The sequence below is a fragment of the Papaver somniferum genome, chromosome 7 (genome assembly GCF_003573695.1).
Source record: "Papaver somniferum cultivar HN1 chromosome 7, ASM357369v1, whole genome shotgun sequence".
Taxonomy (NCBI): Eukaryota; Viridiplantae; Streptophyta; class Magnoliopsida; order Ranunculales; family Papaveraceae; genus Papaver; species Papaver somniferum.
Genome location: NC_039364.1, coordinates 95,288,587 through 95,312,684, shown reverse-complemented (window position 1 = coordinate 95,312,684; position 24,098 = coordinate 95,288,587). Strand labels below are relative to the sequence as shown.

The 24,098-nt window shown below is 38.7% G+C and overlaps 3 protein-coding genes across 3 annotated transcripts; 1 reads left to right on the top strand and 2 right to left on the bottom strand.

Moving 5' to 3' along the window:
* The first annotated feature begins 614 nt into the window (after window positions 1-614).
* Window positions 615-1,391, top strand: LOC113294940. Its single transcript, XM_026543308.1, has one exon. The coding sequence runs from the start codon at window positions 615-617 to the stop codon at window positions 1,389-1,391; it is 777 nt and encodes a 258-aa protein (XP_026399093.1).
* Window positions 1,392-5,333: 3,942 nt separating this feature from the next.
* LOC113292834 lies at window positions 5,334-9,167 on the bottom strand. Its single transcript, XM_026541674.1, has 10 exons — window positions 9,055-9,167; window positions 8,337-8,404; window positions 8,165-8,240; window positions 7,905-8,016; window positions 7,731-7,772; window positions 7,585-7,642; window positions 7,218-7,292; window positions 6,887-6,990; window positions 6,448-6,518; window positions 5,334-5,592 (listed from the first exon to the last, which is right to left on the bottom strand). Exons 2-10 carry the CDS (start codon window positions 8,339-8,341, stop codon window positions 5,548-5,550), a joined length of 588 nt encoding a protein of 195 aa, XP_026397459.1. The 5' UTR covers window positions 8,342-8,404; window positions 9,055-9,167; the 3' UTR covers window positions 5,334-5,547.
* A 9,475-nt stretch (window positions 9,168-18,642) lies between these two features.
* LOC113294939 lies at window positions 18,643-19,929 on the bottom strand. The gene is made up of 3 exons (XM_026543307.1): window positions 19,917-19,929; window positions 19,025-19,380; window positions 18,643-18,942 (listed from the first exon to the last, which is right to left on the bottom strand). The coding sequence occupies exons 1-3, from the start codon at window positions 19,927-19,929 to the stop codon at window positions 18,643-18,645; spliced, it is 669 nt and encodes a 222-aa protein (XP_026399092.1).
* Between the last annotated feature and the right edge of the window lie 4,169 nt (window positions 19,930-24,098).

Here is a 24,098-nt window from a genome sequence, read left to right as displayed (position 1 = left end):
TATCATGAATTTTTCTCAAAAGGAAAATGAGTCGTTTTTCGAGTGTTGGGAGAGATTTAAAGACTTGCAGTCTAGCTGCCCTCATCATGGTTATGAAATTTGGAGAGTAATTAACTTCTTTTATGATGGTCTGAATTCATGTATGCGTCAGTTTGTTGAAATGATGTGTAATGGGCAATTTATGAATAAGTCACCTGATGATGCTTTGACTTACTTCGATTCGCTAGCAGAAAACGCCCAAAATTGGGACACTTCAGGCACAACGGATGGAAATAAGTCCAAACCTTTATCTAGTTCTATGCATGGAATGTATGTGTTGAAATAAAGAACATGACTTGAATGCTAAGATTGCTAGTTTGCATAGAAAAGTTGATGCGATTCAGAGACCAAATGTAGTTAAGGTAGCTGACCCGGTTGAACATGCTTGTGGTATTTGCGAAAGTATGGAACACTACACTAAGGATTGTCCTACAATTCCATCATTTCAGGAAGTGTTACATGACTAAGCGAATTCCATGGATACTTATAAAAGACCGTTTAACTCCCCATATTCAGAAACGTACAATCCAAATTGGCGAAACCATCCTAATTTCAGTTGGAGGAATTGTCCTAAAATGAATGGTGTTAATGTTCCCCAAGGGTCTTCATCTAGTAACCCTTATGTGCCACCTCATAAGAATAATCTTGAGGATACTTTACAAACTTTTATGCAGGGACAGACACAGATAAATCAGAATGCTATTAAGACTTTATATGAGATGAAAACTAGCATAGTTAGAATTGAATCACGTCTTAATGTTAGGGAGAAAGAGACATTTCCTGCCCAAACTCAACCTAACCCCAAATGCACATTTGAAGTTAAAAATTCTAACTTGGAGCAAGTTAATGCTGTCACGACTCTTAGAAGTGGTAAGGTGATAGAGACTCCAATGAAGGTAAACGAACCTGAGAAGTCTCCAAAACCCAAGGGCGCTGACTGTCACAGTGATACTGGAAATGAAAATTCTGATGTTGATAAGAAAATGCATGCTCCATTTCTTCATTGTTTGTTATCTACTAAACCATTGGATGATAATAAGGATATTCTTGATGTTTTTCAGCAGGTGAAGATCAACATACCTCTCTTGAGTGTGATTAATCAATTTTCATACTACGCCAAGTTCTTGAAGTATCTTTGCACGGTCAAGAGGAAGCACAATGTGCAGAAAAAGGCATTTCTCACGGAACAAGTAAGTTCTATTCTTAAACACAACACTCCTCCCAAATATAAAGATACGGGATTCCCTACTATTTCTTGTATAATAGGGAATTTCATGATCAAACAAGCACTTCTGGATTTGGGATCTAGTGTAAACCTCCTACCGTTCTCGGTTTATGAGCAGTTGGGCTAAGGTGAATTAAAACCCACCTCAGTCACTCTACAACTTGCGGACAGGTCCGTCAAAATACCGAGAGGGGTAGTTGCGAATGTGTTAATTCCAATCGATAAATTTTACTATCCCGTTGATTTTATCGTTTTGGCTTCACTTGGAATAGTGTTATATTTAGTGCTGCACTTTGATTCTTTTATCTAAACTATCTTAAGACCCAGTTCAGCTTACTGATCCATCTCGTGTTATGTGTTTTGAGATATAAGGTCTTATGTATGTGGAGCGAATATTTGTTTGAATATATATATTTTAGCTAAGATAATTAAGATTTTCTCCATTTAAATCGGCAGCTTCAAACATTCCATCTGTAAAACAAGATTTTATTTGAAGGAAGGGAAAATCAGGTGTACAACATTATAACATAAATTTGTTAAATAAGTAAGGATAAATGTCGATTTCTGATTGGTCCCCCATGCCCCTTCAAATTCTTGCCCCCATCAAAAATTTTCTCGTCCACTTGTACGTCGTCATCATTAGTCTTGTATGTCATTTCCTAAAGTTATATGAGCAACGGACGTCCAAACGGGTAGATTTGGGTAGAAAAAAAAATGAATGAGAAATTTAAAAAAAAATGAATAAATAAATAAATGGTAGTTTAAACAACCACTTGGGAAAATTGAGTAGCACTTAGAAGAAATTGAGGAAAAAATGAGTCGCGTGAAGAAAATTGAAGATTTGAAACATCAAACCGTCATACTTGGGAAACAACAAGGTCGTGAATTTTTTTTACAGTTTTTCAATTTTGTTTGGAATTGGTTGATAGCCCATGTAGGAGGATTGACATATTTGAAAATTTGTATGGGGACAGTAATATTTTTGGTGGCATCTATCAGAAACGTGGCATGTCAGGATCCCTAAACCTTTGAATATATTGAGTATTTTGTTTTTCACCTTTTGTTTTTGAAAATTATTTTCTAGGATTTGTTTTCTTATTAAAAAAAGGATTACTTAGTATTTATTAGGAACATGTGCTACTAATAACTTTTCTGCAAGGTCAACAATTACAGGATTTTCAACATCTTTTGATGGAAAGCTCAAATTGAAAATAAAGGGTCGTGAGGACTATGGCAACCAAGAATTCGTGGAAGTAGCTGTAGCATCTCATTCTGGAAGATCTATGAAAGGAACGACTAGTGATGATGAAAGTGATTTGAGCAAAGTCGTAAAGATTGAAGCACCTCACTCAGACAATGCAATAGAAGTGATGACATAGCATGTTGTTAGAAGAATCCATGTAATTAAATAAAGAGCCTCATGTTTTCGCAGTAGCTAGTATACATGACACGAGTACCGCTTCGTCGTGATTTCTATCATGAGGATGTGTACTTGTGCAAAATCAAAATACTTACAAATAATTTGGATGAACTTTCTAGTGTCATTCCGGATAATTTATGAGCGAGGAATCCAACAAACTGTTTTAATGTACAAAATTGGTGTGTTTATCTTTGTTATTCAGTTGCACGCAAACCTCTGCCAAAGAGGAGCAATTGTAGACACCCAATTTTGCAAAGTCATGAAAGTTTGCCGTGAAATCGTATCGGAAGTATAAGTGTGCTGTGTAAAACTAGTCCAAAGTACGTACCATGGTTAACGGGTATTAAGCTAGCTGGTCAGAAGTAGACTGGGCCCATATAGTCGGAGAGCGACCACCAAATTTCAGTCATCAGTGGACATTAGTTTACAGGAATCCACTTTTGGACATTAGTTTACGGAAATCCACTACCATCATACCATGTTAGTGTACGTACACATTTTCCAAATCCATAAATGTTTTCATACCATAAAAATGTTTGAGCTAAAATGTCCTCCCGAGAGTAATAATATGTCGGACGTCATTTATTAGCTTAGTTTTCAAGACTTTCCCATTCAGCTAGAATCATAGGAATTAAATGATACTCCCTCCGTCCTAAATTATTAGTCCATTTTGACTAAGTCAAGATATTAAGGAGACCGGAAGAGTTTACAAAACTATCCCCACTGAATGATATATTATTACTAAAATTAAAAGGAGTATATGGAGTATGTAAGAAAAATACATTGGTAATTATAATATTTATAGAAATGTTTAAACAGAAGATAAAAATAAAAATCTTTATGGATTGATATAGTAGATTTGTTTCATATTGAGGAAGATATCATTTAATATTTAGATTGGTGATATTTAAAATAATTTTATAATTATAAAAATTTGAAGGATATATTTGAGAGTTTGACTAAAAAATATGACTATAAACAGAAACTGGACAGTATTTTAGGACAGACGAAAATAGAATAGAGGACAGAAATTTTAGGACAGAGGGAGTATCTATTACTAATTTTAGAAAATGAAATGAAATAATATATATAATTTTTGTTAAATGGTAATAATTTTGATAAAGTTAGTAATAATATTTAGGTATTTAATGTGAGCCGTAAGATCGACGCCATTTAACCATACCGTTATGGTTAACGGTGAAACAATATAAATAGAGAGCCAGTTTTGGCGTAGGGGAAGAAAGTTCCGGTAGAAGTCGAGGAGAAAAATTGGAGAGGAAAAATAAGGCTAATTAGAGTTACTAGAAGGCGGCCGGATGCGGTTCTATGGGAGACTTGCTTTGTTGGTTCCGTTCGAGCTAAGTAACATTAATAATACCTTTGGCCAAAACAGGATTGCGTCATATTTTCATAATTATTTTGTACTTTGATGATTGTTTAATGTTCTCTTCGTTCCTTTTTAATAGGCTGGTTTTGTTTTTAGAGAAATTTAAGGAAATTAAGAGAACTAATCATTGAAAGTGGTCCTCATGACACTTGTCAATAAAAGAAGTGAAGTGAAATGGTCCCCATGACACTTATCAGCAAAAGAAGTAAAGTACAATGGTCACTTGTCATCAAAAGAAATTAAGAAAAAATGTCCCAGAAAATTAAAGTAACATTTGACTTTCCCAATTAGGAAACCAGCCTATTTTTTTTAAATATTTATTTATAGAAGCCATCTTATTAAAAAGGAACGGAGGGAGTATATAATAAAAATTTCCGTGATAATAATCAAAGAACACGATCTCATATTTTGGCAGTAATATGCTCCAAGCTCTCACTATTTTGTTTTGTCCATATATGCTTTGCTTGGATTCTGTTTTGTGCACATGCAATAGATTTTAGACCGGGTGTTTTGTCCATATATGCTATGTTCCAAGCTCTCACTGTTCTGTTTTGTTTTGATGTGATCGGTGTTTCGCCTTTTTTCGGGATGATGTGCAAGTTTTTACACCGGGTCTCGCCTTGGCTAAAGCCGTTGAGCGTAAGAGAGTTAAATATTTTGATGTATGTAGAACCAATGGTTATAGTTTTGGTACCTTAGCCTTTACTACCTTGGGTGAACTTGGTTTTGAGACTATTGAATTTTTGAAAAGATTAAAGAACTACATAACTAGGCATGATGTAAATATTAATGTTCATAATTTTCTTTTCATTAGAATAGGTTTAGCTAATTGTTAGGCTCCCATCTAGTTTTCTGTAAAAACTTTCCTTTTCTTTTTTAAATAAAATCTTCTTTTAGAATTTTAATTTACTATTTTAATCGTAAATCTAATATTTTGTATTTTTGTAGGTAATCACTACACCAAAAAACCCGAATTTGCAACGTGCATTTGCGTTATTAACAATTTAGCAACGCTTATGTGCGTTTCCCACACGGTGTCACAAATTTTAGGCAACTTTTATAATATAAAAGTTGCTTCAATTAATTAAAGCAACTTTTCCTATGTTGCTTCATCCGTTGCTTTAATTAGATTTACTGCAACGCATGAATTAACTTAAGCAATAGTTGTATACGTTGCAAAATTTGTTATAGGAAATCGGAAAAAGAAAAACCACTACCTACGTTGGTATTGAATTTTCAAAATTCCAATAATACAATCAGCCATCCTTGCAATATTTTACAGAATTATGAACTTATAGTGTAAACCAACATCTAATATAACAATTTCTTTCTAACATAACATCCAGTTGGTGCATAAATTTTTATTCATGTTAGTTGCATTGAAAAGTTTAACAAGCATATGAGCATAACTTATTGACCTTACTCAAGTCACCTTGGCAAGTACTCCGATATATTGCCAGTTTGATACAATGTTAATCACGAGTTCTTGACACGTCTGCAGAAGATGAACCATCGCCATAGCTGTATTGCAAATGAAATCAAAGAAATTAGCCTTCGGCAAAAAACTGTGTAAGAATAAGAACCAACAAATTCAACCTAAGGTTTGATATATCATAACATTAACAGCATGTCAATTTTTCATGTCAAATGAGGCTCAGAAGATGTGATCAGCTAACTGGCATGCTGTTAAATCTTTACATCACGGTCCAGAGTACTCTGGCCGTAGAACAAGTTACTCATCTAGATAAGTCCCACTTTATGACAAAATCAACATGGTATCCCAAGTGTAATTAGTGTCCCTTAACATGCAGCAATATCGATTTTTTAAGGCATAAGTCTCATGACAGGCTTTATTCCGGAAACATTAAAATCGAGATCCATTAGTGCAAAAGAAAAAAAGAAGTCCAGGGAGAAACAATTGAAATTTATCAGCTATTTAAATGATAGTATAACAGAACTGTAAGTAGGATAACTCTAATTGCAATTTAGACAACGATTGGCATCTAATGGTCCATAGGTTATGGCATACTTTCATCAATTCGTACTAGATTAAATTTGAAAGGTACTATGAATAACTTGTAAGGAAATTACCTAATTGCATTTTAAATCCATGTTTAGTTGTTGTGTCGGTAGTTAGGGGGGCACTTATATGTTGGACTGTTTTAAGAAATGAATATCACACCCGGAACACCATAAAATGCATGTGTACCATAAATTACAGTGCAGCACATTCAACAAACCCAATGTTAAGTAAATTTCTCCTCAGAAAAACAAGCTCAAGCGAATTAAAAAATATAGAAGGTGATAACATATCAGTGAACAAAAATATGTTATCAATTGATATGTTGTATGTGAAAAAAATTTAAAAAGCATCACCTCTCTCTCACGAAGTGCGCTGAAACAGAGTTGAATGAATATAACCTCAGCTTGTAATCCCCTTGCATAACCTGAAAAAAAAGAAGCAGCTACTTAGCATTAGCCAAACCTTGTAACCAATGACAGCACTCAAGAGTAAAAACCCGATATTACATTTACGGATCACAGTTCAGGAAATCATTCACTCTTCACATAAGAACAAAAAACTGGATCTCAACCTAGAAGCTATAGTTTAAATTAGGAGAGACAAACAGATTCTAGTTGGGGAAAGGAGATGCCAGAAGCAATAAACAATCTATGGTCCATGCATCAGATCATTAAACATCTTGGCTTGCCAAGGTGGGAACAGAAACGCCTACAGACATGTATGAGTTTAACATTATTACAGATATCTCAGCACTGCAGTGTAGAGAGAAAACCGAGATACCAGCCAACTCACCAAAATTTCTCCGTGTATGGTTCCCATTTCCATTGATTGACCCAACTCTATCTTCATCTTCTTCACGGTGTACTCTTCCGCACGCCGAATTCCCTTCTTTGTTGCTGCATTGGAAACAAAGTAATTTTTCAAATTGTAGACTCACAGGTTCAGCGATAGCTCAACCAAAATAAAGATAAATCATGTTGAATTTAAGCTAAGATGCATGTTGTTTGTCGTGCGAGGTTTATCCTCTTGACAACATGCTATATACAAGCAAGCATTCAACATCTTGATTTCTAAAGCAAATGGAAAGACAGTTGCTAGTACTAAACTTTAGAATGTAAAGTACATTAAGATTTTACGAATCATAGCGCCATTTTCATCCCCTACATCCATTTCATACAACCAGGCTAGTGTTTCCTCTCTGCAAAATCAGTCCAAGTAATCATTTTGCTCAGATAATCTACAAGTAAAATTAATACAGTGAAGGCAACACCACTAGAATATCTCCATTAAATATCAAAAATCCCCTTTTATATAATAGAGATCCTGTAGAGAAGAACCATAAGTTGATGATTGCATTAGCAATGGCTGCACCACAAAAAAACAGGTTCAGCCACCATTACGGAAGTTACCACCACCAACACAAACAGCTACAAAACCACCAGTTTCATGACCAAATAATTACTAATAGCAAAAAAGAAAAAATCACTAACCGCCAACACTTGCAGCCAATCTCTACCAGCAACGACATCTCCACCCACTGCGACAAACCTCTAAGAATGAAAAATCTCCATCAATTTCTTCCAAATAGTTTAAATCTCCACATGTTAACCACAAACAAACACTAGGGATCCCTTACAAACGAACTGGCGTCCTTTTGCACAGGCCACAGCCTCCAAATCTACAAAAATAAGATATTAGGACAAGCGAATCGATCATCAACGTGTTGCACAACCACGTATAACAAAACTCAATATATAACTGAACAAAACAAACAAAATTGTCTGAAGTGCAAAGTGTACAAAGAGGGGACCTAAAAAGCTGCCTCCAGTACCAACAACTACAGCATCTTTTGGTGCTGAATTGAGAATGTAATGTCCATTGCCATCCACGTGCAGGCAAATGCTGCCTGGTTTGCTAAACACCTACATCTAGGTCAAAGTTGGTTCAATCGGATTATTATTTATAATCAAGCATGCTTAATTAACATAGGACAGTTCCGTAGAGCTAGCAATACCTGTTTCCATCTGCAATACATCCACAGAAACTTAGAGGTATAGAGTAAGCAATTACCTTATTCATTGGTTCATGTTCACCCGAGTCGAACCAAATCTTGCAAAGCTTAAAATTCTGTCTTGAACCACAATCTCTGTAGAAAAGGAGAATAATGTAAGTAGTATTATCTACCTCATTCAGAGAATATCTGCATCATTTCATTAATATGTAGCAGAAGATATTTATCTACCTCATTCTTTTCCTCTTCAAGGTCCCTCAATGTGGTCCGATAAAGCTCTTGTAGACAATTTGAAACCCCTGAAATATTAATAGCGAATACTCATTGTTACGGACTCAATAAAACATCACCAACAATAGCTTGAATTCTCAGGTAGGAAACTTAAACTGTGTAAGTTGCTAGAGTCTGCCTTTTAAACAAATTTTATATACATTTCAGACAGCATACGATCTAAAAAGGAAGTCAGTTGGCATTGATTAATTGCAAAGACACAAAGGTCAACCAAGCAAGTTATATGAAACTTGAAAGATCCTTCAACATTTTGAACTGAAACTCTGCTGCTTGGTTCCTTGCTTGTTGAACCAAGGATTTAACTTTTCAAAGATACACAGCCAGTCACTAATACACGTTTTCTAACACAGCTTATAAACAGACACATCTTGCAATCTATACTTACCAGTGAACCATGTGCTTAAACAAAACATATTGAAACTGAAATCAAATCAAAACAACAACAATAAGCCTGTGACGAATCATATTTCAAGTGAAACCACTGAACACAAAGCACACTAGTGAAGGAAATAACAAAAAATTAATTAAAGCCTAATGAGAAGATAACCAAATCGAAATAATGAAAAAACAAGAGAATAAATAGATGAATAACATCTGGAAATCATCAAACAACGTTTCAATCATCCAAAAAAAAACAAACATAAATTTGGGTTTATACCTTCTTCTGAAAATTAGGGTTAATAGTTGATAGATCGAACTTTCTATCAACTATGGGGTTTTGATTAGGATACATATCTTGAAAATAAATGGGTTTTGATTTGAGGTTTTTGTTCGTACCCTATCCAAAATGGCGTACGTGCCTATCACACGAAGCTTATAATGGAAGCTAAATTCCGGTTTATTATAGAAACCGGCCGGTTTGTCAAGGAAACCGGTGGGTTTGTTTTGGAAACCTACATGGCTTATTGTGGAAGTTTGGATTTGGTTTATTATGGAAACTTGATGGCCTATTATGGAGACTCACCTGGCTTAATATGGAAGCCCAAATCGGTTTATGGTTGAAACCCGCCTGGCTTACTACTGAAGCCCACAGGTCCATAGGTAAGAAGATCTTAATAAAAGCGGTTAAGATTTTCATGGGATAATCATTAAATATTATTTAAGATAAATCCTGATGGAAAGAGGATAGTTATCTTAAGTAGTAATAATTATTATTCAAGATAATAATTATTAGGATAAATGAGGATTATGATAAATAAGGGTTTATCATGAACTGGTTATTTTTTGGGATGAATACAGATGAGGGAGGTTATTTGGATAACTATTAAAACCCTAAAGCTAAATCTCCTTCTGCCTATATATAGAGGCTAAGTCTCAACTCAAAAAGGATATACTATTCTTTTCACCACAATATACTTGCATAGAACATCCGCTGACCTTAGCATCGAAGTGTTTTTGCAGGTACCCCATCACTCTGATCAATTCTTTGGAGATTCTTCGTCAACGGCAGCGATTGGATCAACCTTCCCGCATCTCGAAGATTGTTGGAGTGAATATTTTTGCACCAACACATTTTGGCGCCGACCAAGGGGACTATGAAGAAAAGATCGTGCTCCCCGATTGGTAGAAGTCGTTCTCAAGTGATTTTTGAAACTAGGGTTTCAAAATCATTGTGAACAAGGAGTTACAGAAGGTTTCACAACCTTTATAGAAGTTGCAGGAAGTCCCAGCGACGTAACAGAAAGTTGTAGGAGATTCTGAACACTTTCAGAAAGTTACAGGAGGTTCCAACAACGTACCAAAGTTGCTGTTTTTCCAGCGACGTACCAAAAAGTTGTTGTTTTTCCATCGACGTACCAAAAAGTTGCAGGGATTACTGAACACTTTCAAAAAAGTTGCTGAAAGATCCAGTACTTTTTCAGAAGGTTGCGGGAAGGTCCAAAAACGTCGCAGAAGGTTCTGCCAAAGTTGTAAAAGAAAAGTTTGAAAGAAAAGAGAAACGAATGGAGGCATCAGGAGCAGATCGACATGAGATGGATGTAGATCTACCCGCTGGGAATCAATCGAATCAACAAGCAAATACTCGAACTTTGAGAAGCGTTGTTGATAGACGCATTTATGTGTCTAATATATCTCAATTGTATATAGTGTTAGTGCTCGATTCTATACTTATTTGGTTATTTTATTTATTTGTAGGTGTTTTTTTAGAAGAATAAGGTTTTGCGGCGAAATTGGCTGAAAATGCGGCGTTTGGACCTCCGTTGATAGAGTACCGGAAGCACCTCAGAAATACCCCGGAGGAACCCCGAAAAAGTGCGGAAAATGTCCCAGAAAACTCACTATACGGACCCTCGATTTTGGATAAGGGGTAACCTAATTACTAAGGGGTGACCCATTTCCAGGCAGCTGCTAAAGGGATACCGGAGCTGGATAGGGGCATCTCTTCTTCACATTTCAAATGAAGTTTTGGCGGGAAAGTGAGTTTGTTAACTGGCAGTTTTTGATCGGAATTTTTGAAGGAGCTATAGTGCGATTAAAGGGATGGAAATGTTTGGCTTACTCTATGGACTTATAGGAAGCTAACAGGGGTGATTTTAAGGGCCATAAGTGGCTGGAATGACCGGGAGAAGCAATCAAAGTCCAAACAGGACACGTATGTTGCTGTTCAAGTTCAAATATTTTTGAGAGATTTGTGGAAGACTTCTACGCGTGGAAAAAGAATATATATCCTCTGGAATTACTATACGCTCAACTGGAGAGATTTTAGGAAGGTTTGGACTGCTGAATATTGCGTAAGAGAGTTTGGCAGAGAAATAAACACGGAACTTGCTGTGGAGATAAACGAAAATATTGGGGAAGATTTAGTCGACTTATTGTGTATATAAAGGCTGTTTAAAGTCTTAGGAAGGGTTATCAAGAGATTGGGGTCGATCCAGAGCCAGGAGGAGCGAAGAAGAAGGAGTAGCAGCAATGTTCACCTGCTGCTGCTACTGCCATTAAAAAGCTTCAAGAACATGAAGAACAGACTCTCCAGGACAGTCTTATTTTCAGCAGCTCAACAGCAGAAGAGAGGTGTCGCAGTTCGCTGCAGTTTTCTGTTGTCGTTCTTTTCTGGACGTGTTTTGTGAGTCTCAGAACTACTATTTTATAACTTTTGACTCTTTTAATCACACTTTGAGCTTTGAATTAATATGTTGAGTGTGTGATTGATATGAATAGCTAAACCCCAATACTGGGATGATGGAGGAAACCATTTTTTTATGCATGCATAATTTTTTATTTAATTCTTTTATGACTATTTGCATTATTATGAATTGAATTATGATTTTTCTTAATTATTTGTGATTTCATTTGATGGTTTATGCTTGGGACTAATCCTTTTGATAGGCCATGCTTAAGATTTACACTTAATATTTTTAAAATCTATTTTGGCAAATAAAGAGTCGATGTTTAGAAGCTATAATTGTTTAGAATAAATACATGAATCGCATGAGTATAAGAATTGGTGAAATCCTGAGTCCTAGTATCTCTTGATCCTGTGACAATTTTGTATATATTTTTGTTTTAAAAATCTTTTCAAGTTCGAGCATCGAATTCTTATTTACCGCACGAAAAACACTACAACAGTTGTTGTCCAAAGCTTCGACGAGAGGGATGGGAGATCGGCGTCGGTGTCATCAACAACATCAGCTTCTCGTTCACGTTCAGATGGGTGTGTTCCTAGGGTGAACTACGTGTTGGTAAACAGATCTCCACCTCCTACCACCAGCAGAAGAGACCATCGTCAAGGAGAATCTTCAGGCCAACATCCGAGCAACCAGGTCCTTCGAGAAGGGGATATTGCTAGCATAGGTGTGCGTTCTCGAGCTAACAATCCACCTGTTAGTCAGGCTAACGCCACACTAGCCGTGCAGACCAACGTTTCACCTACGGTACAAACCAGTCTCCGACCGGTGACTCAAGATAACAACCCTCAAACCATGCAAGTTAATGTTCCTCCTGCTTCTCAGCATAACCCACAAGTCGTACATGGAAATAACCCGCAGGTGATGCCTATCGATTTAACAGTTCGTGAGCGGCTGCAGGAACTGGAAAGAGAGAACAAACGACTCAAAGTTGCTTTGGAGAAAAGAAGGGAGCTTGAAGCACCAGCAAACTCACGTTCTGGAAGTGAAAGGACAAATCGTCACCAAGGTCCAGATAGTCCACGAAGAAGAAACGAAGTTATTGATGATCGTTGGCGAAGTAGGTATGACGGAAGAAGAGTTGAGGATGAAAGGGACCGTTTACAAAGTCGTAGTCGAAGAGGAAATGACCTTTATGAACGTTATACTCCAAATGATTATTATTATTATGGAGTTGAAAGAGGTAGTCAGGAAGGGACCAGTCGTAGGAGGCAGGGACTGAGAATTGATCGAACCAATGATGGGTACTCAAAGAGATCAAGGCGTGAAAGAGATCATTCCAAAAGGAGAACATACCTTGTTAGGAATGAACGAATTCGCAAGGAAACGGAGGATGACTCGGAGAAGGACGAAGTGCTTAACAGAAAGAAGCTTAGCGCCATGATTGATGAGTTGTCAACGCAAAATCAATCTAGAGATGAAGAGCAACAAATCTTATCCATGAAGAAGTCAATGGATTCTCCATTTGTTGGGAAGATAAGGCGATTCCGCCCACCCTCAAACTTCATCCAGCCTCAGTTCAAAGACTTTTTTGACGGCAAGAATGGGAATCCGGTGGAGCACGTCCAGCGTTTTAAAGCCTAGATGAGTTTGTGGGGATACAGTGACGAACTACTTTGCAGAGCTTTTCCAATGACTTTGACGGGTAAGGCTCTAACTTGGTTCTCACATTTAGAGTCTAATTCAATCAAGGATTTTGGAATATTTTCGAATGCCTTTTTCGAGAAGTACAAGATTAATCTCGGGAGAAAGAAGGGAAACAGTCATTTATTCCTCTTGCATAGGGAACCTGGCGAAAGTCTAGGTGATTTTAATATAAGGTTCCGTCAGGAAGTAAGAGAAGTTGGAAAAGTTGATGAGAGTTTCGTGATAGAAGCATACAAAAATGCAATGGAGTATGATGAATTCGGAATTTGCAATTAATTAACAGTCCAACCAGTTGGAAGCCTCAGAGAGCTGTATGACAGGTCTGATAGATATGCTAAGGCAGAGAAAGAAAAGAAAGCAAAGTTGTCGCGAACAACAAGAAGGACAATGGTCGAGGGATCGGCGAAACCGAAACAACAATTTGAAGGTAATACCAAAAAAAAGAGCCATGAAGGTCCAGCAAGGAAGGTGAGAAACGATGAAGATTCACGTAAGCCACAAGAAAAGCAAAGAGTAAAGTTTTCCAAGCTGAATATTGGACTTGGGGAATTTTTTAAGAAGATTAAAGACTCGCTGCCCATTCCGGAGCCCCTACCAGCGGAAACAAGGGATAAGAGAGATAAGAATAAATATTGTGCTCATCACAAAGATCATGGGCACAATACAGATACTTGTCGTGCTCTCGCAGCGGAAGTCCAGAAAATGATTGAAAAAGGAAAGCTGCAGCAATACGTGAAGAATAGTCCGGCACAAGTCAACACACTGGCCAACACTATATATTTACGAGAGATTAGAGTGAGCCACGCAAGAGTTAACACAACTTCGAGAAAGGCTCAGGAGAATGCTACACGGTTGAAGTTACGTCATATTAACGATTGGCGAGTATCGAACAAGGTCGATTATGCCAGTCCGATTGGTACGGAGACCTTGGAAGAGGGGAAGACTGAGATTTCTTTTTCGAACGATGATCTTGCTGGAGTATATCAACCACATAATGATGCAATCGTGATTCTAGCTCTCATTGGGATGTATAAGGTACGTCGAGTTCTGGTTGATACTGGAAGTTCAATTAGCGTCATATTCTCGGGAGCATACTCTTCGATGAATTTGAGCGAGAGGCAAGTTGAAGCAGATGATAACCCTATCATTGGATTCAGTGGGGAAACAATGACAGCAATAGGAAGGATTAATCTGCCTACGATGGTGGGAGGAAGGACGGTTATGCAATATTTCTCGTTGCTAGATTGTCGTGCACCCTACAACGCTATCTTAGGGCGTGATTGGATCCATGCAATGGAGGCGGTAACTTCCACTGTCCACCAGTGCTTGAAGTTCATTACTCCAGCAGGGGTGATGAAGGTTAGAAGCGACCAGGTGGCATCTCATAAATGTCACGAAAGCACAATGGAGGAGTATAGAAAGTAAGAACTAAAGGGTTCAGAAATACTCCAGGTGGAAAAGAAATTGTAGCAATCACAGTGCTTCCCGACCTCTTATCAAGGAAGAGGAAAGGAAGGACCACCAACTATTGAGGAGTTGGTGGAAGTGCAAATTGGGGATCAGAAGGAGCAGACAACGTTTATCGGAGCAGAATTGCCGTTAGGCGAAAGTGAAAGCTTGATCACCCTACTGAAAAATAATAAAGATGTCTTCGCTTAGAGTCTCAGGGACATGCCAGGTATTGACCCCGACATCGCGTGCCATCGGCTGAATATCAGTGAAGGATTTAAACCAGTGAGGCAGAAGCCACGAAAAATGGCTCCGGAATGGAAGGCAAAGGATGCTGAGGAGATTGACAGGATGTTAGAAGCAAGAATAATAAGACATGTCAAGTATCCAGAATGGTTAGCAAATATTGTAGCAGGTCCGAAGAAAAATGGAAAAATTCGGTTATGTATTGATTTTACAAATTTGAATAAAGCATGCCCAAGCGATCCTTACCCCATAACCAGGATCGTTGAGTTAGTAGACGCTACCTCAGGATTTGAAAGATTGGCATTCATGGACGGATAGTCTGGTTATAATCAAATTTCATTGTATGGGGAAGATCAATAACATACGACGTTCATAACAGACAAAGGGATATATTTTTACCTCGTTATGCCATTTGGTTTGAAGATCGCGGGAGCAACTTATCAGCGTCTCGTGGATGAAATGTTCAAGGATATGATCGGAAAAACCATGGAAGTTTACATCGACGATATGGTGTTCAAGTCCAAAAAGAAGGAATCTCACCTTATGGACTTGATAATAACTTTTGATCGGCTCCGGCAATATGGGATGAAGTTAAACCCATCGAAGTGCTCTTTTGGACTCACATATGGGAAGTTCCTTGGGTATATGATGACACAAAGAGGAATTGAAGCCAATCCAGAACAAATTAGAGCAATTTTGGAGATGCCATCTCCAAGAAACAAAAAGGAAATACAAAGGCTTACAGGGAGATTAGCTGCGTTGAATAGATTCATTTCTCGGCTTTCAGACAAATGTAAGTCCTTTTTCTTAGCCTTAAAGAAAGCCGAAAAATTTGGTTGGAATGAGGAGTGTGAGCATGCATTTAACGAAATAAAACAGTATTTAATCTCACCGCCAGTCCTCACAAGTCCAAAGACTGGCCAGACGGTCTACATCTATTTGGCTGCAAGTGATTATGCTGTTAGTGCAGTATTGTTTGTTCGAGAGCCGGAGGAGAGGTCAGTCTATTTTGTTAGCAAATCACTAACAGATGCTGAGACTAAGTACTCAAAAATAGAGAAAATGGCATTAGCTCTTATGCATGCAGCAAGGCGTTTAAAGCCATACTTCGAAGGACGACGACTTGTGGTTTATACTGAGTACCCGTTAAAGAAAGTATTAGGGAGAACTGATGACTCCAGCAGGCTGGCCACATGGGCTACTTATCTCGGTGCTTACACCATTGATTATGAGCCAAGAACAGCCGAGAAAGGGCATGCAATAGCATCGCTGATGGCGGACTTCCCAGTAGATGACATTCCAGTTTCAGAATCCACACTCGAGGAAGAAATCTTGCATGATACGGAAAGTATACTGCCTATCCCGCTACCATGGGAACGCATAAACGTTTGCAAGAAGTCTTCAAAAGCAACTGGGGTGCAAATGGGTAATAAGGACTCGATGATGACACCCTAAGGTGATAGTGGAATGTGGAATATCTACACAGACGGATCTGCAAATACCGACGGGGCAGGTATTGGGTGTGTGCTGATTTCACCAGAAGGATTACGGATTGAGAAGGTTGTCCGATTGGGATTTACAGCCTCAAACAACCAAGCTGAATACGAGGCTGTAATTTCAGGCTTAAAAACTGTTATTCACTTGGGGGCGCGGAAGGTTAAGCTGATAACGGATTCAAGACTGGTAGCAAACCATTACAGTGGCACATATAAAGCCAGAAATGAAAGGTTAGCATCTTACTTGGAATACATACATGAATTAGCAAAGGAATTTGAGTTGTTCGAAATCGAGCAAAAGCCAAGGCTAGAAAATAGGCATGCAGACGCTCTTGCTTACGTGTCGGCAGCCGTTGCATCATACACGAAACGATATATTGTAGTCGAATTCCAAGAACTTCCCAGTATTCACAGCACCATCGACGCTGCACGCAAAGTTTACGCCGGTGAGAATAATTCTTCCTCACTCGAAATCCCTGAAGATTCTATGGATACCGATGAAGTAGATAACATCCAACCTGAAGATTGACGTCAACCATACATTCGTTTCTTGCAAACGCGAGAGCTTCCACAGGATAAGAATCAAGCCGGGAAGATAACAAGAACTGCTGGGAGATATGCTCTTATTGAGGGAGAGCTATACAAGAAACCGATGTCAATGGAACCATACCTGCGATGTGTAACGCGAGAGGTAGGGAAACAATTGCTAGCAGAAGCACATGAAGGGTGCTGCGGAAATCATTCTGGAGGAAGAAGTCTGGCGCATCGGTTGCTGTCTCAAGGATATTTTTGGACTTACATACAAAATGACGCGAAGGAATATACCAAAAGGTGTGTGGCATGTCAGCTGCATGGACCTCTAATAATGAGAACAGCAAATGAACTGCATCCAGTCATGAGCCCATGGCCATTCAACAAATGGGGTTTGGATATTGTAGGTCCATTCCCCACGGCACCTGGGGGCGTCAAGTATTTGTTGGTCGCAACTGATTATTTCACGAAGTGGGTAGAAGCTGCGGCACTGGTAAGAACGGAAGCGGTTCATGTCCGTAAATTCTTATGGGAGAACATCATTTGTAGGTTCGGCGTGCCAGCAATGATCGTTTCCGATAACGGGAAGCAGTTTGATTGTAAGTCGATAAAATCATTGTGTGAAGGGCTGCATATTAAACACAATTTCTCTACCCCATACTATGCACAAAGCAATGGACAGGCCGTGGCGACTAATAGGGTTTTCTTGGATAACCTAAAGAAAACCTTGGACAAAGCCAAGGGAAGATGGACGGAATTCTTTCCTGGGGTTTTGTGGGCATACAGAACCACACCAAGACGATCGACATGATTTTCACCGTTTACACTGGCATACGGTACGGAAGCAGTACTGCCTGTGGAACTATTGGTTCCAACCACCAAGACACTAGCGGAACGGTCGGGTCAAAACTCAGAAATTCTTTCAAAAGACAAGGAGCTGATCGAAGAGGTCAGGGATGAAGCTTCGAGAAGGTTGGCAACATACCAGCAATCCATGAAGCAGCAGTACAACAAAAAGGTACGAGAACAGACTTTTCTTCCTGGAGAGCAAGTCTTGAGAAGGGCAAGACCTAAGTCGTTAGAAGGAGGCGGTGGAAAGCTAGGAGATAATTGGGAAGGACCCTTCCTAATTGATAGACCCGCTAGTGGTGATGCCTATTGGTTAAGGAATATGAATGGGAGGGAAGAGCCCAAGCCATGGAATTCTTTCAAACTCAAAAAATATTTTCATTAATGTAGATTTAATTTCGTATTAATGTAGATTGCATTTCTTCAATAAACTTTTTTCCTACAACTAAAGTGTACTTTCCAAGAGTTGGGGCGAATAATGATTACTGCGCCAGAGTAAGATTTGCAAGCATGAGATATAAGCAAGATTGTCGAGGCGCCTACATCCGAACAAGATGTCTTTTCAGAAAAGATTGCTGGTCGACAAGCTAAATATCAAGGTATCAAATGACGAATATTGGATAAGTGTCAACATGGAATTCTCCAGTCAAAGTGAGAAGTTAGAGAAAATAAGCAGACATTCCGTTAAAGAAAGAAAAATAAATTAAGAGTGATAACTGGTCGCTAGGTCTTACGAAGTAGTAAAATGTTCATCGGTGCGCATCTACGGGAAGGGAAATAAGCAAAGCTAATAAGGAGCCCAAAATTGAAGCATCAAACTGGATGTCTAGAGTCCTATTCTAGCCTAAGAAGAATGGCAGGAAATTTCTAAAAAAAAAAAAAAAGAATGCAGGCAATTACTCTTCATTCCTCTTCCGGGTAGTAGAGCTTATCGTCAACACCGTCAACGGCTTTTTCGACATCAGAAGGAGCAGCAGCATAACCTCCAAGGCCTTTAACCTTAAAGTTGGCACGATCGCGTTGCTTACGCATCAGCTTCAAAGCATTGTCAGCATCACGACCCTCTGCGTGGAGGCTTTCGATCTGGCGCTTCAATCTGTCATTCTCGCGCTCGAGACGGTGCAAGGCAAGTTCATGAGCTTTTTGTCTCCTGACTAAGGCCTCGTAATGGATCTCACCAACCTTTCGAACAAGTGAAAGACCCTGCAAGGAGATAGGTTAAACATTGCAGAAGAATTCGGAATTCAACAAGGAAGCAAGACGTATAAATTAGTAAAACACTTACGGCGAAGTGAAATTGAGTTGCACGGTCAAGAGCTTGATCTATACCAGTCATCTGGTCGTAACAATGACGATCTACCGGCAGCATACCGGAGAGCATAATGCCGCGAGCTACAGTTGGGTTCTGAATGGCAGAATCGCTAATAGTCACCGCAGAGCCTGTTGACCTGTACAAGCCTGGGTGAAAAGGAGCATCTTTGAATGGCAGACGAGGTTGTTTTGGTGTTTTTGAGGGAGGTGTAGCAGGGTTGTACTCAGGCGACGAACAAGGATCGTTGGCTCGATTGATACTTCCAAGCTCATCGTCACTTATTGCCACTAAGAAAGGTATTTTGCTTCCCACCTCAGCAGTACCAGCATCTGCATTAGGAATAGAAGCTTTGTCCGCCTTGGTGGCTCCGTGGAAGTTGAGAGGTCAATCCCTGACAGCTGACGGGCGTTTGGTGGCGCATCGTTTGTGACCATCTCCTTGAGCTCTAGTTTTCTGATGGATTGGCCGGACGTCTGTCGAATTCCCTTGGCGGTTAGTAGATCGTTTGGGAGAAGTCATGCTACGGGTATTCAGTGGACCAGACGCTGGTTCTTTAGAAGGCTGCTAGTACTGCAGTAGTGACGAAAGAATCAAGAGGTGATCAATAAATAATCTTCGACACGGAAGACATTAAATTCAGAAGAAGCAATCAAATAAGTGGTTAGCTGGTGTATCGATGTACCATGCAGTGCAGAATAAAGCAAGAGAATGAAGTTGGCTTTGCAAGTTCGAAAGCTAATGTGCCAGAACAACAAAAAAGAAGAAAGGGAAGGAAAAAACATGGCCGCACTTACCCAAGGGAGCTAGCAGGGGAAGAAAGATAGCTACAGATGTGATTTAAAGACGAGTGCAGACGTGTGGTTACCTTGCTTCCACATCCTTATTTATATTGAACGAAGGTAGAGATATGTGAGCAACCGACTCTAGGAGTTTGATAAGTTTAAAGTTTCAAAGGAAGTCAAACTCTTAATTCTAGCAAGAATTGGATTTATGCCAGTTAGGAGTACACGGCAAGAAGAAACCAGGCTGGACCATTCGTAGAAATGCTGAAAACGGAGTTTCATGTATAGTCAAACTCGTAGTTCCCGGCATGAAGTTACACAGGCGTGAGATTCTTTGATACCAAATATTCATGTAGTTCAAAGGTGGCCAAATTTATGGTGCCGTGGTGATTTAAACTCCTATCAACAATGAGGGCAATATAAGACTGAGTACGATGAAACATTATCGTGATAGTGTACTCGGCAGTTGAGAAGTGTTGGATTCATCTCAAGCTTGACACAAAGCAAACGTGCTGGCAACAACTCATATGACCATTGAAAGGAAGTGGAAACATTACCTTGATCTGGCCACGAAGAGATGATAGAGGCACATATTCTGGCCATAAACAACGTGTACATTCCTAGTGGATGGGCTTCATAGTTTGGATTTGGAAATTCAGTTACTTGGGCTTCTAAAACAAAGTGACTGTTAGAATTCCATGTCAAGCCGATCAAGGACGGGTGTGGCAAGCTGTATGCCTAGGGAATTCCAGATATGCACTACAATGGTCCATGGTTCACTCGTGCAATTTGTTTGCATACCGCTGTAGCATGTGGTTTTAAATATTCTGAACTCTTGGAACGAGTCGAGAGTTAAGAGGGGGCGATGTTTGTACCCTATCCAAAATGGCGTACGTGCGTATCACACGAAGCTTATAATGGAAGCTAAATTCCGATTTATTATAGAAACCGGTCGGTTTATCAAGGAAATCGGTGGGTTTGTTTTGGAAACTCACATGGCTTATTGTGGAAGCTTGGATTTGGTTTATTTTGGAAACCTGATGGCCTATTATGGAGACCCACCTGGCTTAATATGGAAGCCCAAATCGGTTTATGGTTGAAACCCGCCTGGCTTGTTATTGAAGTCCAAAGGTCCATGGGTAAGAAGATCTTAATAAAAGAGGTTAAGATCTTCACGGGATAATTATTAAATATTATTTAAGATAAATCCTGATGGAAAGAGGATAGTTATCTTAAGTAGTAATAATTATTATTCAAGATAATAATTATTAGGATAAATGAGGATTATGATAAATATTAGGGTTTATCATGAACCCGGTTATTTTTCGGGATGAATACAGATGAGGGAGGTTATTTGGATAACTATTGAAACCCTAATGCTAAATCTCCTTCTGCCTATATATAGAGGCTAAGTCTCAACTCAAAAAGGATATACTATTCTTTTCACCACAATATACTTGCATAGAACATCCGCTGACTTTAGCATCGGAGTGTTTTTGCAGGTACCCCCACCACTATGATCAATTCTTTGGAGATTCTTCGTCAACGACATCGATTGGATCAACCTTCCCGCATCTCGAAGATTGTTGGAGTGAATATTTTTGCACCAACAGTTTTAAAGCCGAAATATGGGTTTCTTCTCTGGTTGAAAATAGGGTTTTATCAGCTACTTAGAATCTTTAATAGATGCTATTTCTTTTCATCTGAAATCTCGATCTGAAATTGTCTGAGAGAGTTAATGAGAAAATGGAATTTGTCTGAGAGATTTGAGAGAAAGAGAGGAAAAAAAAGAGTTCAGAGGAAGAATAGAGTCTGTCCGAAGAAGGGAGTGTGTTCGATCTAGATAAAAGAGGGAAAAAAAACAGATAAATAAATAAAAACTCTTGAAAATAATACAATTTATAACAACCGTAGGATCACAACCAATATCAACGGCACAAAAATTACTCTCACTTATTATGAGTTAATTTATAATTGATGCAACAGATATTTTATTTTGCAACGTATATTTCAGTTGCTTAGTTTGCAACGTGCATATTCGTTGAACATAAAAAACCCGGCGTTGCAAAAACCAGGATATGGTGTAGTGAATAATTTTATGATTTTCTTATATTATATAATTTTTCAATTTAAATCCTAATATCCCAATTATAAAGTAGAGGTTGATCTTAGGATTGGACGGGTTAGGTGCCTCACACCTTCCTAGCATGTATCTTGATTCCCGGACCTTTCTCTGTAAATTGGACCAGTGCTTGTATTAGGTCCCAACTCCCCAAGTTGGGTGGCAGCTTCAAAAATAATAATTTCCAAGTGTATTTCCATTTTAGATATTTTAGAGATCTTAACGGATTTCGACGGTATCTACAGGTATGGAAACTTGGTTTCCGGACTTTAACAGTTAAAACCGTTCGCATACTAGGTATGTAAACAAGGTTTCCGGACCTAAGTCATACAAAAACAGTTTGCATACTAGGCACGCATACTGTGATGTATCCAGATAAAGGTTTTAGTTCTAAACCCCCATTTCAATCACTGAAACATCCTTAAAAGACGACAATGGCTGTCTCACACAAACCATTAGCTTATAAGTAATTTTCAAGTGATCGAATGATCAATACGAAACAATCTGAGTCGACATCAAATGATTGTCTCATACAAATCATGTAAGATGTTTCAATGCAATTTCCACATGAACATCTTTTGACCTATTATTTAGTTTCCAACAAATAAATTGTTTCCAACTAAACTCGTCAAGAATAATGATGAACGTAGCTAAAGCAAAAAGCTTTCAACTCGTATTTCGAGAAATAGATAAGCGAGATAAACTCGGCTCGAAATATCAAATGTGTATAAGAAAAAAATCTATATAGCTATACGACTTAGTCTTATTAGGAGATAGAATAGAATAGACTTCTGAGTGATAGATAAGTGATGAGTGCTAAAAAGTGCATATTTCTATATATTTTTCTTGGCATTTAACTCATCTTTTGTACATTAATTCTACATTTTATCCCATATTCTGTATTTTCATTGTTTTCAAGAATAAATATTTTTATTAATTAATTTTGTATTTTTAGGTACCAAATAAAGCTTGGATGAATTGCAGAGAGAAAAGAGCAGAAAAGTAGTGAAAAGCCGGGAGGAATTACACAAGGAAACCGCGAAGGATGTTGTGCACAAGACCAGAAGGATGAAAATGGACTCACAAAGGAAGAAATTGTTCTTAAAGAAGAAGTGGGCTCAAGATTGTTTAATCCCAAACACATTTCCTAACCCAAACCCATTTTCTAAGCCTAAAATCAATACCCAAACCCGTTTCGCCTCTTAACCGTCAGATTGGATCCATTCCATCATCCAACGGTCGCTTCATCACAATGCATCAAACTCTGAAGCTCCTGTCTAACACTACAGCACCTAACTCCATCTGGAGCCATCAGTTTTGTTGTGTATCACAATCCTACGGTCGCTGCAAGCATTGCCATCTCAGCCGATAGATTCGATATGTGTCGATCCAACGCTTTAACTCACTGGACATCGAATTCTGATACATCCGCTCAACACCCTAATACCTAACCCTATTCCTACCCAACCAAACACCCCCCTCACTCTTTTTCATCGACTCCATCTTCTCTTTCTCCCCTCACCTCCTCTGCAACCTCCATGTCCGCCACCATCTCCTCCACCTGCTATCCCAACTGCTCTGCCATCACCACCATAATTACCACAGCGTCGAACAATGATAACCCATCATTGTTCCCCTCTCCCTAGTCCGTCTACTTTACTTATTCCACACATTTTCAACCGAAACCCTAAAGTGTGAAATAGGTAAATTAGGTCGATCTAGAGGCAAATTGAAGGTATGGGAAGCAAGAGAAGACTAATTCTAAGCATGGGTCGAAGTTTGATTGGAGTCAGAGATTAGGTAAATTTCTAAAACCCTAATTTTTCTGATTTGGGAAATTTTTGGGGGAAATCAATTGAATGTTAAATTGAAGTATGGGATAGTCTATTAGGGTTGTTATCAGAGTTAGGTAGGATTTTTTTTGATTTAATTTGTATTTTCACCAAAACCTAATTGGACTGATGTGGTCCTGTTTTGGGGAAAGTTGGTTTGTGTATAAATAGAGATGATGGGTGTGTGTTAGAAGGCATGCCTGGACTAGCCAGAGCACCACCAAGAGGCCTGGAATAGCCAGGACCTCAGCTGTTAATTTTGTTTTCAATATCAGTTCATTTTAAATTTCAGTTGTTCAATTCATCATGTT

What these genes read in the sequence shown, in the direction of transcription:
- LOC113294939 (XM_026543307.1), bottom strand. An exon ending in CAACTCAATTTCACTTCGCC is followed by an intron (nt 18,943 to 19,024) that starts GTAAGTGTTTTA and finishes ATCTCCTTGCAG; the next exon opens with GGTCTTTCACTTGTTCGAAA.
- LOC113292834 (XM_026541674.1), bottom strand. An exon ending in ATGATTCGTAAAATCTTAAT is followed by an intron (nt 6,991 to 7,217) that starts GTACTTTACATT and finishes TTTCCAATGCAG; the next exon opens with CAACAAAGAAGGGAATTCGG. An exon ending in CCATACACGGAGAAATTTTG is followed by an intron (nt 6,519 to 6,886) that starts GTGAGTTGGCTG and finishes CTTTTTTTTCAG; the next exon opens with GTTATGCAAGGGGATTACAA.
- LOC113294940 (XM_026543308.1), top strand. Translation starts at nt 615, where the DNA reads ATGAATGGTGTTAATGTTCCCCAAGGGTCTTCATCTAGTAACCCTTAT.